The following is a 16,998-nucleotide window of genomic DNA, read 5'->3' as shown; positions in this document are numbered from 1 at the left end:
CCTGCAGTGATTTCTTGTCATTATCAGTCTCACGGACTGCTTGTGCTGGCTTTTAACCTCACCAGAAAAGCAAACTGAGACTCAACACTGGCATGAAGTTCAGCGAGACAGTTAACCCACTGTCCCTAATAGCCTTCCTGCTGTTGAGGAAGGCACACTGTACAGTCAGAAGGAAAGCTGACTCACAGAACTACTTTGTTATCCCTAAATTAATCACAGCACTTGAGCAGGGTTTACATTTTCCATTGGCATTAGACTGGTGCAAGTGCAGTGCTGTGCTGAACAAGGGCTGGAATGGAAGGCTGGTTGTATCCTGATCGCATCCAGCAGCCTGTGAGCAAATGGGAATGAAAATCACTGCTGCTTTTCAAAGTGCAGATCTTGCTTTATATCACGTTGTGCTTTATATCCTGAGCTGCAATTCATTACTTCCCCCACGCGAGGGGGGGAAATATTGGCCACTGTGCAAGGGATAGCAGAGTATCAGAACTCCTGAAAACGTCTGTATCTGCACACTCAAAGTTGATGCTAATGATTTGAAGGAGTTGCTTGAAGTAAGTACGTTGATTCTCGTAAAATTGGGCATCTTCCTGGAATATTTAGTAGAAGCATTGGCTGGTTGACAGTGGCAGACCGGTGCTCTCTGGGTACAGACCCCCGTACATCATGATGAAGGAAATCCTTGTTACGGCTGTGTCTGAAATGAGGAATGTTACCAGGATTCGGAGGCCAGTTTGTTCAGCTGCCTTGCTGGGAGGGAGCCCGAGCTGAGAAAGAGGTTTAGATGGAGATGGGGAACAATTCCTGCCCCAGAGGGTGCTCAGGCATTGGAACAGGCTGCCCAGGGCAGGGCTGCAGGCACCGTCCCTGTTCACACCCTGTGGAGACGAGGCCTCAGTGCCATGGGTTAGGGGTGGCCTTGGCAGGGCTGGGAGCGGTTGGACTGGAGGAGGGCTTTTCCAGCATGGTTGAGTCCATGATTTGATGGCTCTGTTAATCCCAGGTGGGCTCCCAGGCAGCTGTCAGGGGGCCGTGAAGGTCTAAATTGCCTCTGAGTTTTGATGAAATTAAGCCCAAGACCTAAACCCCAATCCCCTCTGTATGATTGTGTGTCCCCTCGCTCGCCACAGAGCCATTCCTAGGATCAAGCCATTGTCTATGCTTTATTTGACATGAAACACTCTGGGTTCAAGCAGATGGCTTCTTTGTCCCAGGTAAGGTGACTGCTCAGCAGGCAGCTGCGATCTCAGTAACACCCCATCATCTTCAGTTCTGAATTTTAGGTTCCTCAAATGATCGGTGTGTTTTATAGCAGCTATTTCTTCTGATAAGCAGTCTTCTACAATTTCATCAGAACTAGGAAAAACCACCGGTTATCGTCCCATGTTTGTGCACTTTGTAATGAAATGGGATTGGAAAATGTCTCTGTTTTTACATTTAGAAGGTATTTCATTTGGGGCCTGTGTTTGCTTGGGGGCTTGTTTTCCAGTGCAGTGTTGGGTCAACTGTTGCTTCACTGGTTGTTTAAATAGCGGGTCAAGGCTGATCCTTAACCTGCATGAAGGAACTGAAAGGAGAGGCCACTGTCCCAACGTTGTGCTGATGTGCAGAACATTGGTGAATGTTTTATTAAACTGTGGTTTCTTCCAGATAAAGTATTAGAGAACATGTATCTCAGAGTTGTGTGAAGGAATCATCTCTCTGTTGGAGTTAAAATGCAGTAAGGAGCCCTTTAGATGGAGTTGGTGATAAAATTCAATTAATTGTATCATTGCCCCGTTAATTGTCTGTATCATTCCAAGTGAAAATTCCAGATGTAGCTACAGATGTTGAAAGTGTGAGCAAAGAACATGACTGAGCTGAGAAGTTTTCCCTCTGACTTCAAACATCATTTTAGTCTCCAACAATAAGTGGATTAATGGAGCAAAAGACACACCAGAGTAATTGATATTTCCTGGAGAGATGCTGCCTTTGGGATGGCAACAACATTCTCCCTGTTTTTTTCTTAGCAAACATCCCACTGTATTAGCAGGGTTGTTTTAAGCAGAGTCTGTGTTAGAGCTGGCTCCTTGCATTTATAATACTACTTAAATGATATTCAAGCAACCTTTCCCTCAATCAGATAATTACATCCATTCTGGCTTTAAATTTGCTTCTTTCTTACAAGTTCTGTCAAGACTGCAAGTCACTGCCATCCTGGATAGAAAGCAAAAGCTAACACAGTTATTTAAAAGTCTCAAAACAGCAGAATGGCTGCAATTGTTTAATTAGCAATGAAAGAGTCACATCAGTTAATCACTGTAAGGTGGGGTTTTCATTGATGGGGGGGGCTCTGAAGGAGAGCACTTGCCTGGTGCTCCCTGCCCCAGGGCACCACTGGTACCATGCTTACAGCTCCATAGGGAAGGTGAAAACCAAACAGCTCAGAGGAAAACCAAAGCTCAGGAATGGTGTCATGGCCCAGTTTGGAGGTGGTGGGTGGCACAGGCTCCAGTAAATCCTTCGTGTGGTGCTGCGCTATGGCAAAATAGCATCTTCTGGGCACAGAGGTTCAAGAGCAGGGTCCTGGCAATGGTCTCACCAGCACTATGTGTGGGCATTGTCACCCTCCTTTTCTTACTTAGAGGTCTTAGCCATCCTATCACCTGAGAGCCCACTGGAGAGTAGGCATCTGTTGGGGCTTCAGACTTGCAGCTTTCAAGAATACAGTCTTTCCCCTAAAAGGCACCTTCATTTATCATGTGTAGATTATGGCCTTCTGCTTGGCTGTAGTGGAATATGTGCTGTTTATAAGGGGTCCAGATAGCTTTAGAATAACCTATTTTTCCTCTAGAAAAGTGCAGGCTAGAAACTTACAGTTAAAGCCAATTTCTCATGGAATGCAGTACCCAGGAGTTCAATATGTTAGAAAAACACTAAATTCCCCTCCACTGATGATAAAATCAGAAGCACGGGCAGTGCTGCCCTGCAGAGCAGCCGTTCCTCGAGCCAGGGAGCTTTGCTGCGTGTGTGTGATCCCTCCTGTGGACGTGCTGGTGAGCACTGGGGACTGCAGGGGGTTCGAGCAAGACGTTTGGTACTTGTTGGGCATGGTGGAGGTTTTCATCACTCTTGGTTGTGTGACTCTCGGGATGTCTCGGAGCCGTTTGCCTGTGGAAATCTGAAAGAAATAAATTAGCAACAGAAACAGATAACATAGCTTTATGCTTACCGATGTGGTGTTTCAGGTGAAGAAATACTTTACTTTCTAGATAAGAGAGAGAACCATTTAAATGCTTTCGTTCCCTTGGGAATAATGCAGTGCTGTAATGTTAAAACTGTATGTAATTGCTTTCTATTTTTGTCAAGCCTGTGGCAACAACGGAACTTTAAACTGAATGCTGGGAAAGTGTGGTTAGTATAAAAAGCTTCAGGTGAATACATTAATGGTTCAGTGGGGTTAAAAAGACTTTCAGCAGTGGGCAAGGGCTGGCTTTTTTCCATAGCCCATAACATCGGCTTTGCCTGGAACGTGTGAAGGAATCATAGGATCAACTGGGCTGGAAAAGCCCTTTTAGCTCCTCCATTCCAACTGTTCCCAGCACTGCCAAGGCTACCACTAACCCATGGCACTGAGGCCTTGCCTCCCCTGCCCTGGGCAGCCTGTTCCAATGCCTGAGCACCCTCTGGGGCAGGAATTGTTCCTCAGCTCCATCTAAACCTGCCCTGGTGCAGCTTGAGGCCGGTTCCTCTTGTCCCATCCCTTGTTCCTTGGGAGCAGAGCCCAGCCCCTCCTGGCTCCATCCTCCTGTCAGACAGTTGGAGGCAGCCATCAGTTCCCCCCTGAGCCTTCTCTTCTCCATCTGAACCCCCCAGGTCCCTCAGCCCATTCCCCATCACACCTGGGCTCCAGGCCCTTCTTCAAAAGCCACTTCAGTCTGGCAGAAAGTGACAGCTTTGGGGCACATCTGGGTCACTGTTTCCCATCATCTCCAAGCTGCTCTGAGTTGCAGCAGGGAAACCTGAGCGAGTGCCACTCTTCTCGCTCTGAAAGGCCTTGTCCTCATTTCCCAGGGATTACGGGAGGAATTAGTCCAGGATTTTTGCCACTGACCTTTCAGAGAGCCAGAACAGATCCGTGTATGGCATGGAACAGATCCATGGCAGCTAGAGGACGATGAAGATGTGCTTCAAACACGTGCTGTGTTGCCATGTTAACTGCGAAGAAGCTGTGCTTTGTACTGAGGTTAAGATTCATTCCAATTCATGATTTCCCACCAGTTTTAGTTACAGTAGTTCAAGATCTGCTGGTAGTTAAAACAAAATGTAAAGCTGAAAGCCAAAAAGAGAAATATTGCATGTATTTTTGATTTTGTCCAGGCCAATGAACAGCATTAAAAGAGGCTGTGTTTGAACAGATACAGCTTTCTAGTTCTTCTTCTGCACCTCTTAGCTCTGGGTTTTTCCTTGTATAAATGCGTTTGTATATATACATCATATACATATGTGTGCGTGTGTGTATATATGCATATAAATGTCACTGTGAGTCTAAAAGGCAAAGTATGCCCATATTCTTCCTGTGTGATCTTGAAGGGTGGTTTTCACCCTTTTATCCATCCTGACAGATGCAAAGCAAGCCCTGGATACACACGGGAGGTCCAAAGTCCTCTCCAAATTCCTGTTCATGGTTAGGAAAACCCGTGTTGGTTGGAGCTTGCTGCGAGTTTGTCATGAAACATTTCTGATGCTACAAGGGTAGATTTTACACAGCTCTTCACTGTCTTGTGGTGTGAGCGGGTATTTTATCACTGTTATGCCCCGTTTGTCCTGAGTGTTACAGTGCGTATTCCCGGGGCAGACTGTGCTATGGAAGTAGTACCTTTGTACAGGCAATAGTTGTTTCTTAACATGTGAATGTGGTGAGCCAGTCCACTTGTAGCATGGGGGGTGTCTGTGTACGCACAACTCCTGTCCACTCCGGCTTAGCACAGAAAGCTGGGTAAAGCCCATGAGGTCTTGGAGGCTCTGTGGAGAAGGACGGGGTTTGTATCGGCCTCCTGCAGTCCCAGGGTTTCTTTTCATCACAGGGTCTAACACATCTTTCTTCATCTTTTGTCTCAGTTCAGCCGTTCTCCTACAACCTGGAGTCATTCAGTGTTACTGCCATTGAGTTTGCTCCCGTTTGCTGTGGTTTGGGTTATTCAGTCAGCTCCTGCTGCCGGGGCTGGTAATTCTGCCTCTCATGCCGTGAGCAGCACAATGCCCGCAATCCCAGCGTTACACAGCACTTTTCACCAGCATGCACAGAACCTCTGACAAAAGGGATTCAGTTTCATCTCGCCGCCTTTCGTGATGTAAAGCATAAGGAATTGAAGGGACCTCTCCTCTGACATCAAGTGAGCTGTACACAGAGAAGCTCTGCAGCTTTGCCAAAATGCCTTTGAGTTTCTGTATTTTGCTGGCATAGTTTGGGCCCATCTCAGTGCTCAGTGGCAGGCAGGAACCGGGGTTTGCTTTTTCCTACCAGTGCAGGAGACGAAATCCCCCCTCTGGACCATGGCTCCTGGTTAAATGTGAGTGTTTGACCCATGTTTCCCATGAAGAAGGATGGTGCCTCAGGTTCTGTGAGCTGCTATTCAGAGTTGGAGGCTGAAGCGGTATACACAGGCATTAGTTTCCTTCCAGGATTTCATATGTGGTGTTTTTATCCTGATTGGAGCCAGAGGCTAACACTGATCTGTCATTGCAATAGTTTTCTATCTGCTTTTCTCTATGAATTTGTCCAGTGTAAACTTCTAACGTCTACAGAATATCTGAAGGCAAAAACATCTGCAGTTTTATTACACGCTGGTTAAAGAAATATCACCTTTTGTTCTGACCTGATGGATTCACTTGATTTCCTTCAGCACTCTCCTGTCTGCTCTACCAGCCAGTGCATTAAATATGTGACTGATTTGAAAGGTGCAGACTAATTCAGGGTATAAAAATCAGAGTTTTTAACCAAGAATTTGGGGTTTGCTCCTCCGGGTGTTCAGTACCGTTTCGTTCCTTCTGGAGCCAAGTTTGAACTGAGATTCATGCTTTCTGTTGGAAGTGCAATTGCCGAAGCTTGGAAGTACTGCTATTGCCTAGTTCACATCAATAGCAGGAGTTGTTCCAGGGGAAATCAGTCATGGGAAGTGGTTAGGGTAGCTTGAAGGAAGAAGTGGAGAAGTTATTCATCATTCAGTAACACTGAGAGGGTGGTTGCTGTAGAAACCTCTTCCAGGTCTAGCAAATGCCAGGAATCAGACTGAACCCACTGCAGTGCTATAGATCAGATTGAAGATGCTGCATGCACAGGGAGCCTGGAGGCCCTTTCTGTAGACACTGAAGATTTCGTAGCCTTCTGGTGATGTGGGGAGCAGCCACTACCATCACCCTCACCGTCATCCCCCCGTGCAGAGGCTGCTGCACAGTCACCATCACCCCATGCACATTCACCAGGACCACTTCATCCATCACAGCATGGTCCTGGTACTTTTCTCCAGGTCTTGTACCTGTAACTTTTTTCAGCCTGTATCAGAAAGCAGCAAAAAGAGAGAAGTAGGGAGGGATAAAGTGTGACTGAATGTGTTTTAGCCTGGGCTGACAGCAAAAGCCTGGGGCTGTACAGGGAGTTAGGTCCTGCTTGAAGGAGATCAGGCTTGTTCTTCCCTGGAGGCATCATTAAGGACCCAGCAGTTCAGAGGTGTGCTTTGTTGGAGCTCTGGGCTCATTTACAGGCTGATGCCAACGAAGCCCTAAGCTATTGCAAAGTGTGAACAAGAGCAGGACGTGCAGAATTTGATCATAGCTTCATAAAGGGTCTGAGTCATCGTTTAACCAAGTTCAATTCATTTGCACAGCAGAGGTGCCCTTTAAAGTAAAGATGCTCCAGACACAAAGTGCTTTACTTAGTTCCCTTTGATAAGCACCTCTTACTTGCTACATTGAATTTCAGTCCACTTACAGTCCATCTCGTAGGAGTGGTACAAACTTGCTGACATAAATGGTTCATCTCCCAGGAGCGGAGGTCTTGTTATGTGGGTTTTGTGAGTTACTTAGCGCATCTCCTGTAGGTTTCCCACTGGTAAAATGAGCTAATGTGTCTGTCTCGTTCTGCCATGCTCTGTGTGGAGGATTCCTGGGCTGCGCTTGGACAGTTTGTAATGGCTTGCTCTGGTTCGGTTCATCTTGGCTTTTGCATGTGAGGTGTCCTGGCTGTCTCTTGGCTGGGTAATCTGCTTCAAAATGTGCTTTCTGAGACTAACATTTCTCCCTTTCCATTCACAAGCAGTAGGATGGAGCTGCCTTGTGCTTAATATGACATTGATTCTGTAGACTGATGTTTCTGATCCTTGGGGTGAACTTTGAGATGGCTTTAGATACCCATGTTTGGAATGAAGACACAAGAGTATCTCAGTATTCAACTATCATGAAACCTCTCATGCTTTCAGCTGCTATAGATACTGTTGATTTGTTTTGATAGAGCTTGGCAGGCCATGTTATTGATCTCACACAGCCCACTCTGAGCATTAACATGGGAGTATCATTCACAAATCAATTTTCTCTGTGCTTTGATTTAAATACCAGCGCCCCTGGAGGATTTTTCTGGGTCACTTTTATTCTCCAGCTGTACTTCAGCTCTGAGTAAACCGAGTAATGATGAATGCAGGCACCCAAATTAGCTGCCTGCCAGCTGCTGTCAGAGGTGGCTATCTGCTCTGTTCAGTTTGCTGGCGCACTTGTTTCTGTCAAGGATAACACTCAGCTCTGTCTGCGTTCAAAGCAGCTTCCAGATTGCAGCCGCTCAGTCCCAGCTGCTCTGTAAGGAGGCGACTATTCCTCCGTTATTAAGGCACGCTGCCTAGGGGGAATATTTAAGGTAAAGTACTGTCATTTAGCTAGTTGTTAGAAAAACCTGGCTGCTGCCTTCCTCCTCAGCAGACAGGAACTGAGAGGTACGTATCAGGAAAGCTTTAGCAAGGCTCTGGGTGAACCTAATGCCACAGAACACTGTGCAAGCCATTATAAGGATGTGGTGAGGTAAATTAATGTAATATTTGATTTTGTACTGATGTGGCTGAAAGACGAGGAGGGGAGCAGAGTTGGAACGGTCACTTGGAGGCACTGCCAAATTAATGTTCGTTTGCCTTTAGCTACTGCTCGTGGAAAACAGATGTGTGGGAACTGGGTATGGGTTTATGGAGTGTCGGGAGCCAGGGGCTGCCTGGAGAGGGGCCCTGCAAGAGGTTTCCTTGTCCTCTCCTCATGCACGTGCCCCTTGCTGGTATCGTAGGGTTAAAGTATCCTGCAGGTTTCTCAGAAATGATGGCCTGGCTTCCCAGATTATTTCCTTTCCTTTTTTTTCCTTTCATTTCTTTTCTCTCTATGTTTCAGATTATGCTTGGCCTTTGCCTAAACAGTTGTGCCCTATATGGATTTCCCTAGATGTGCTCTTTTCAACTGCATCTATTATGCATCTCTGTGCCATCTCTCTTGATCGGTATGTAGCAATACGCAATCCCATTGAGCACAGCCGCTTCAATTCCCGCACCAAGGCTATTATGAAAATTGCTGCAGTTTGGACCATATCCATAGGTAAGCAATGCGGCTCACGATCTTCACCGTGTCGTAATGAATGATAGTGTTCCTCCAATTTTCATTTAGGGTTTTTAAGAGGAGACTCAAATTAATTTACCTGGCCTGCATGCCTGAATGTAAGAGATGATTACTGGGAAACACAAGTCTTTCATTGCAGTTGGTCAGCAACCAAAGAAGTAGTAGTCATTTTTCGGAACCTCATCACTTTTGATGCTGAAGCATTGCTGCTGTGTTCATAGCAATATGCCGATACGACAGACAAATGGTATCCTATAACTGCTAAGTAACTAAAGCAGAAAATAGCATTAGCAAAGCCTATGGAAGGAAAACCCAGCCGGTACAAATGACATCTACAGCGCAGTTGCTGCAGATAACTCACTCAAACTGTGGCAGTGGTTCAAGTGAAGTAGCGCAAAATGAAGGCAGGGTAAGAGAGAGGGGTTTACTGCTCTTGTGCAGGCTTTGGAGCTTGTGTTACACTCTGCCACAGCAGGATTGCTGCTAGTACTGAGCTGGCAAACTTGAAGTCATAGTAAATGAGGAGTAGACATAAAAGAAGGCACTTTTGTATCACTTTGCTAAAAAGCGATAAATAAAGCAGCAGTAAAATAAGGGAAGAGGCAAAATGATAGCCAGATGTTTCTGTAATGTCAGGAATTATGTGAAGGAAAGCAATTTGGGGGGGAATTCTTTAAGTGCTCTTTATAAAAGAGACGTTTGAGGCAGGGTCAGAAGTGTCTGACCGCTTCCCTCTGCCATACTGCCTTTTTTGCTTGAATAAAGTGCAGTCTTACAGAGATTTCATAGAGTCACAGAGCCCCAGCCCAGTTTGTGTTGAAGGGACCTCAAAGCTCCTCCAGCTCCAACCCCTGTCACAGGCAGGGACCCCTTCCACTGGAGCAGCTTGCTCCAAGCCCCTGTGTCCAACCTGGCCTTGAGCACTGCCAGGGATGGGGCAGCCACAGCTTCTCTGGGCACCCTGTGCCAGCGCCTCAGCACCCTCACAGGGAAGAGCTTCTGCCTAAGAGCTCAGCTCAGCCTCCCCTCGGGCAGGTTCAAGCCATTCCCCTTGCCCTGTCCCTACATCCCTTGTCCCAAGCCCCTCTCCAGGTTTCCTGCAGCCCCTTTAGGCACTGGAGCTGCTCTAAGGTCTCCCCTTCAGGAGCCTTCTCTTCTCCAGGCTGCCCCAGCCCAGCTCTCTCAGCCTGGCTCCAGAGCAGAGCTGCTCCAGCCCTCGCAGCATCTCCATGGCCTCCTCTGGCCTCGCTCCAACAGCTCCACGTCCCTCTTGTGCTGCTGCCCCAGAGCTGGACACAGCTTTCCAGGTGGACCCAATGAAACCCCACACAGTTTTCCAGAGGATGGAACAGGTTAAGTGAATTCATCCTTGTTTCAGTATTAAATATCACAAAAGATTTGTACATTCCTGTGCATGATCAAATATCAAATTCAGAGCAAAACTGAAGTGCAGGCTGCTCAGTTTGCATTTCCTAAATCCTACTTCAGCTGGAATGAAGAAACTTCAATGCACCCCATGTAAAGAATTCTGAATTTGGTTCCTGAATCAGAATTTTAAAAAGGAAGTAAAAAGCATGTAATTTATCTTAATTTAGTCGCTTTTGCGTTCTCTTTTTCTGGAATGTTAATGCTGACAGCAAAATATATAATAGAGGTTCTTTGCTCACTGAGCTATAAATTTGGCAGGTTGCACAAGCCTAAACCTATGATTAGGTTTTTAAGCAGGGGAACATAACAGAGCCCTCCCGTCTGTTGACAATTACTTTATGAATGGGTCTTTCCAAAGTCCTCTCTGTTCCAGATTCAAGTCCATCACTGCCAGTTGCCCTGTGCTTAGCAAATGTGGCCCGAGCAAGGTTTTCCTGTGTGCAGTTAAAGTGGGTGCTGTGAAGCTTTGAGGTTGGTAGCGCTGTACTGAGGCTGGCAATACAACACGGTGGAAAATGAAAATCAGTGGTAGATATGAGGTGGCAGAAATTGGTGTTGTTTCAAGACTTCAGCCTTTGCACAGCTCCGAGTGCAGAGATGTTCACGAGTGATAGGTGAAGCTGACCATCCCACCGCACTGCCTGTATCCCTCTGTGAGGAAGGTGGCTCTGGGGCACCCTGGCCAAGCGAGGAGATCCCTGTGCAGCTCCCAGCAGGAGTGATGAGGAGCGGGTCAGACTCTAATGCACACTGTGACACAGGAGAAGGTGTTAACTGGGTGACAGCAATGTAAGAGAATGACTGCTTTGGCAATGTGACTGGAGGGATGTCAGTGATGTGGAAGGGTGCGCTCATGTTGCTTCCAATGGGAATACAAGCGAAGCCCTTGAATCCTGACCCTCTCTCTGGTGGCCTGCACTGCAGCCTGCTGGTGCAAAAGGGGTTTTCCTCTGCTTCCCAGAAAGTCCAAGATTTGGTAATTTCCTAGAGAGCACCGGAATGACACAGGCTGCCAATTTCCCAGCTCACAGCTTTACATCCTTAGTAACGGTGTCAGTTCCATTCACTTGGTAAGTGACTGGGACAGGGCCATCCTTTAACTTCTGGTGCTTGGATCAGTGCCATAAGGAGACCCTTTTTTTGTTTGAAAACAGAACAAGTAACCAGACAAAGGAATTGCTCTGTTGAACTCTGGTAATATGATGATATGTGCTGGGTTAAAATGGGAGGTTTTTCTCTTCATCCTCTCGCTGGCCCTCTAATAACATTATCATTTTGATTGAAGGTAGATATTAAACTTTAAAAAGGAATTTTACATCCCTGTTGAACTTTCATACTACATTGTTTTATTGAGGAGGTCTATTTATAGAAGTCCGAAAGACCCATGTTGCAAGGATCAGTAAGTGCTCATCGTAGATCCAGTGATCTTATGTCTAACAGGGGTTTGCTGCTGTTCCTCTCTCACATACACTGAGCAGCCCCATGCCTGCAAGCTGTCCTAATGATGTCCTTAAAGAGCCTTCAGGTATCAGTTAAGCCTTCCCCTATCTCACTCAGGATAATCCTAGTGGGAAAGGACACTCAGTTTGGGGAACATGCTTGGAGTGACCCCACTGATATTAAAAGGAATTGTAGCCTTCTTACAGGCTAAGAGCAGCTGGTGCACGGAGGTGAAGGGGGATGGAGTTAACTCACGTACCCTCCCTCAGGCTGTGGGTTTAGTCATATGCCCTAAGAGGGGCATCTTCTTCCCCAGAGGGTGCTCAGGCATTGGAACAGGCTGCCCAGGGCAGGGCTGCAGTCACCATCCCTGCCAGTGTTAACACACCATGGAGATGAGGCCTCAGTGCCATGGGTTAGGGGTGGCCTTGACAGGGCTGGGAAACAGTGGGACTGGAGGAGCTGAAAGGGCTTTCCCAACCCGGTTTATTCTGTCATGCTATGATGGTTCTCCCTAGCCCATCAGCAGGAGTTACCAGGGTGAGGAAGATCCCAGCAGTTGGTAACGAGCTGAGCTTGTAGCAAGGGAGCTACCTTGGGATTTCAGGCAAAGGAGCTGGATCAGTTTGGGTTTGTCATCAGGTGCCAGTGAAGGGTTCTGCCTGGAGCAGCAGCAGATGGTGATAACCTGTGCAGTGTCTTCACACAAGATGAATGGACCACCCCATCTGGTCCCAGGGGCAAGCGAGATGCCGGGATCTCCTGTCTGAGGTCACTGGTACTGAGCATCATCAGCACAGGCCTGGGGAAGCCCAGCCCTGGCACCAGGTACACAGTGAGCAGGAGCCCCATTGCCTTTGTTCAGATGCACTGCTGGAAACACACGGCTGAGCAAAGCAGGAGTGATTTAGCAAAATGCAAGGGCAGGGGGGAAATCATTTATTTCTTCTGTCTTTTAGTGGCATTTGCTGATTTCCCATCTGGGCTCAGCCTGCTCAGTGCTCTCGCAAGGTTTAAGTAAAGGTCAGCCACTCGTGCAGGCAGAGCCAGTAATTACATTTATCTGTTTGCAGTTGTGCTCATTGCAGGGCAGGGAGATCCGTCAAAGTTCAGCTCCCTTTTATGTCTGACTTTAAACCAAGACAAGGCTGGCACTGTTGTTTTATTAGAACAGTCAGATAAAAACAGACCTAATGCAGCCCTGAAGGTGCATGGTTGTTGTATTAGCACATGAAATCACTGCCATTAGGCTGCTGGCATACATGGAGCAAATGGAATTGGGGGGGTTTGAACACTTGAAATGCCCACGTTCTTCAGTTTGCCTCTGAAGAGCTCTGCTGCTTTCACAGTGAGGAAACCACTGTCTGTTGGGGTTTACTTCTTGCTGTTTGTTTGTTATCATCAGAGGAACCTGCAGGCACTTTGTGAGATGCTTCTGCTGCCAAACCAAGCAGGTTTGGGTTAGTTTTCCCTTTTCAGAGAGGACTAGGGGAGCCAGTTCCTATTTCCTCTCTCAGACCTTATGCTAATGCACAGTTACAGCAGCTGCTGACATTCGGGTGAGTGTCTCCAAGTCGCAACCCACATCCATTTTGTATAATAGTAAATCTGAGGTTAAAGATCTGGATGTAAACACAGTGGTCCATCAGCAGAGCCTTTGCAAGGACCACAGCAGGCTTTGAATCCAGAGACTCTGAGAGGTGGTCCCAGCATTCCCAAGCTCATGTACCTGCAGCAAAATACGGTCCCTCTTGTGTTCAGCCCTGAGAATCCCACACGTGGAAAGACAGAATAAATCCATACGCAGACCTCTGTTTTTTAGCGAAGTGGTTGTCACTGGAGGAAATAAAATAACCTCTTTTATAAGAATGTTGTGAGAAAGAATGGAAATTACTTCCTTTTGCAGTGGAAATAATCATGAAAGGCTCCATCTTTCCAGTAATTCCTAGCAGTCTATGGGCTTTCACAGAAGAAAACAAGAGATAAACACAAAAACATTACTGGTTTTGATCCAATCTAAACTCTGTAAATGACAATTTGGACTTTTTAGCCAGCTTTTTCTCTGGAGCAAGCAAGTGAATGTTTTACAAAGCTGTATTTGCAGTCATTTGGGTTTTGTTTTATTAATTGAGAGTCTGTGAAGAGCATCTGTTTCTCTGTGTCCGCAGCATCATCTCAGCCCCATTTGGCGAACCATTCTGCTGGCTTAAGGACATCTTTAAAGCTGACAAGGAGCAGATAGGATAACAGCTGTAATTGGATTTGTAATCTGGAAGGATATCTCTCTCTGACTTGCTTCCTGCTGCTCTGTCAGACAGAAGCTAAAGGAGGGGAGAAGAGAAGAATTCATATTCATCTTCTCCCTTGTGAAGTGCTGTGGTGAAAAGGGATGTTCTGCCCAAGCTGCTGCCTGGCAGAAGGGTGCACAGAGCTCCCAGTGTTGAGTCTAGCAGGGACCTGGTCCATGTCTTTCTGGCTAGTGGTGGCCGCTTGTCTTTTCTTCCTGGGGCAAAGCCAATTCCTCTGGGCACTGCTCAAGCATCAGCCAAGGTGATCAGGTTTGCTCTGGAGAGCAGAGAGTGATGTGCAATCAGTTCACAAGACTTTTACCTTGGAAGCCTTTGGAACAAACCCGCCTCTGTGGGAATTCCTTGCCTCCTTGGTTTGAAAGGGTCATTTGACACAACTGGAAGACACCTCTGAGGCTGAACACCTCAGCTCAGTACCCGAGTTGTGTTTCGAACAGTGACAAGCACAGTGTTAGTACTGTGCGTTGCTTGGCTCAAGTGGAGTTGAATGCCTTCTCCATACTCATTCAAAGAGCTGAACTCAAGTAAGGCACCCATTCATGCTTACCTGTGGCCAAGCACTATGATGAGTGCAGCATGTACTGATCAAGGCAACCCAACTGAAATCACAGGCAGGGCGTGAGCTGTGCCTGCACCAGGTATTTGTACATTGAGGAGTGTGGCAGTAGCAGTGTTGCAGTAATCCCCCATAAAGGAAGTCCCTGTGGGGTGTCTGGGGCCTTCCACACTTCACTTCTCACTCCTGGGGTGGTGTAGGGTTAGTCCCCATTGCCCAAGGTGTGTAACAGACACAGCTCCCTCCAGGGCTGGACTGTGGAGTGGGCGAGTGATAAATCACAAAGAATGAGTTGCAGAGGAGAAGTGTGAGGCAGAAGAAAGCATTTGAGATGAGAGCAATGCGCCCCATTGAGCAGTGCTGGAGGTGAGCTAGCAGCCTGCTGAATGTGTGTCGGCAGCTCCTCCAAGGGCATCTTTCTTCCTACTGCTGTTAGTGATGGGGTTTTCCTGGGCTGGAGGAAGGAGCAAAGACCTCATGCTTTCTCTCTTCTGTGCTTTCTCAGTTTGAGATCCCACTTCACTATGAGAGAGGTAGAGGTCACTTTTCCATTACAGCAGCTACCTGCCATCAGTGCTGAGGTGTGTCATGCTCATGCAGAGTTGCAGGCTGCTGGCAGTGCTCTTGGTTTGTGTATTCATCATATCCCAGAACTAGGTTATTCTTCCCAAATGTACTTTATGTGTCTGACCATGAAGATGTCCTGAAACCTCATTTGTTTTCCCTTGGCTAAAGCAATACTACTAAATCCAGTAATGACTAGGTTCATGAATGAACCTTTATTCATTTTGGAGTCTTATGTGAAAGGATATATGTTATAGATGGCTCTAAAGCATAAAACGGTCCATGGAAATACAATCCCAGTGTAATGCCATCGGCCTAATTCGGATTTCTTTGCAAGAAGACTGCTCTGTCCACCCCCCACCACCTCCCGAATGCCTGGGGTTTGATGGAGCCAAGGCGGTGCAAAGATGTCTTTAACGATAAAGAGTCAATGGCTTGATGAGAGGAAGGTTATTGCAGTCACAGGATTTGGCACAGACAAGGTAATGGGGGTTAATGTATCAGAAAGGAGGGAACTGCCTCGCCAAGGTTAAGCTGACAAGGATTAGCACTCAGAGGGAAAACCCTGGAATTATCACTAGAGCTAAGGAACACATCCTGTGACCACAGGCGGCATTTAGAATCATTATTTTTCAGTAGACATTCCTTCACTAGATTACTGGCAAATTGTAATTTTATGGTAATGAGCATTTGCAGATGTGTTTCCTCAGAATCCTGGAAAACACTTAGCTGGAATGGAAGAGTGCCCTGGTTAATCTCTTTAACATGTGATTCTTTCTACTTAGAAATCCAGAGTCCCACAGGATTAGTTATAGGACCTGTGCTGTTCACAGCAACCCCCAGGAAGAGCAATCCAGGCACAACAGCGGTCTCAGCATTGGCTATTGCTTGGGTGAAGAAGCTAAGGAAGGACATGGCCAGCCCTGCAGCTGTGCCTGTGGGGTGAATGCTCATGGACAGCTGGGTGGCCGGAGGGGAGGAAGGGCAGCCCGAAGGACCTTCTGCTGCTCTGGCTGCTGGGATGTGCAGGTCTGTTTGCTTCTGTACGAGCACAGAGAGGAATTTGGAAAGAAATAAAGAGCATCAAAGGCACAGAATGAGTTTGGCACGAGGAGAGCGAGTAAATAGAGAGCAGCATTCTTCAGCTCCTCTGACAGAGGTGTCAGACAGCAGGGATGATGAAGGTCTATAAAATCACTGCGAAGGTGGAAAAGGAGATGGGAGAGTGATTATTCACCGTTTCTCACAGTAGAGGAAGTAAGGGGAGTCAAAGGAAATTATCAGACAGCAAATTTGAGATGAGCAACCAATACTTTGCTCACATGGCAAACAGGCCGTGGAGCCGAATGCTGCTGAGCACAGTGGGTTATGAATGAAATCAAGGATCCCCACAAAACAGCTCTCTCAAAGGTTGTTTTACAGACAAGGTGTGGACGCAGCTTGTTGCTGTGCAATCGTCTAAGCTGTAATGCTGACAACTGCCCCATCCTGTACTATGGCCCTAAGCTTCTGGTACCCACCAAAGACATGAGAGATAAACCCACGACAGTATCACTAGACCAGGGCCACCATGTCTTTTCCATGTTCACCCATGTGCATAGGTTGTGGTATTCCAGAATATGTTGTTGCTTTTGCTGGATTTGGCTGGGTCTAGACAGATTTGTTTGGAAGGTCTCGGGTCTGCCATTGTCTGCGACTGAGCCAGGGCAGAGTGGGATCCAGTACTCTGGCATCTCTTCTTTCTGTCCCCGCACTAAATTGGTGATGACTTTCACAAGGTAGAATAGAAGAAGAGTACAGCTATGTATGCCTTAGAGAAAAAGAGTGTTGGAGGGCAGTAAGTAAATGCATCTGAATTAGAGGTATTCAAAATGCTCTCATTCCTTCACTCTGTGAGGACCAAGTCACTGGCTAGCTGTGGGTGCAGGCAGCTATGTGCAGTCCTGCTCTGGGCTTGACATGCTGTCTGCTCTGCCCATGTGCCAAATAGCACAGACACACAGTGAGGGACCCTCCATCCAGGCCTCCTGATGTCCTGAAATCCTGGACAAACAAACTGTGCTGGGTGATCCTAGAGAG

At 47.0% G+C, this 16,998-nt stretch overlaps 1 protein-coding gene across 8 annotated transcripts in view; it reads left to right on the top strand.

Annotated features, from left to right (window-relative positions):
- Positions 1-16,998, top strand: part of HTR2C (5-hydroxytryptamine receptor 2C) — a 215,952-nt gene that overhangs the window by 196,633 nt on the left and 2,321 nt on the right. For 7 of the 8 annotated variants that reach the window (XM_061353286.1, XM_061353287.1, XM_061353281.1 and 4 more), the window contains one exon: positions 8,401-8,601. The exons of the other annotated variant lie outside the window; for it this stretch is intronic. In XM_061353286.1, the coding sequence (XP_061209270.1) occupies positions 8,401-8,601 (201 nt within the window). The remainder of the gene's footprint in view (positions 1-8,400; positions 8,602-16,998) is intronic. 8 annotated transcript variants of the gene reach the window in all.

The sequence above is a fragment of the Neopsephotus bourkii genome, unplaced genomic scaffold (assembly GCF_033783945.1).
Source record: "Neopsephotus bourkii isolate Nb327-2 ecotype Australia unplaced genomic scaffold, CSIRO-AGI_Nbou_v1 NB_668, whole genome shotgun sequence".
NCBI lineage: Eukaryota > Metazoa > Chordata > Aves > Psittaciformes > Psittacidae > Neopsephotus > Neopsephotus bourkii.
Note: the sequence above shows the minus strand (reverse complement) of the source record. Positions and strands in the feature narration are given on the sequence as shown.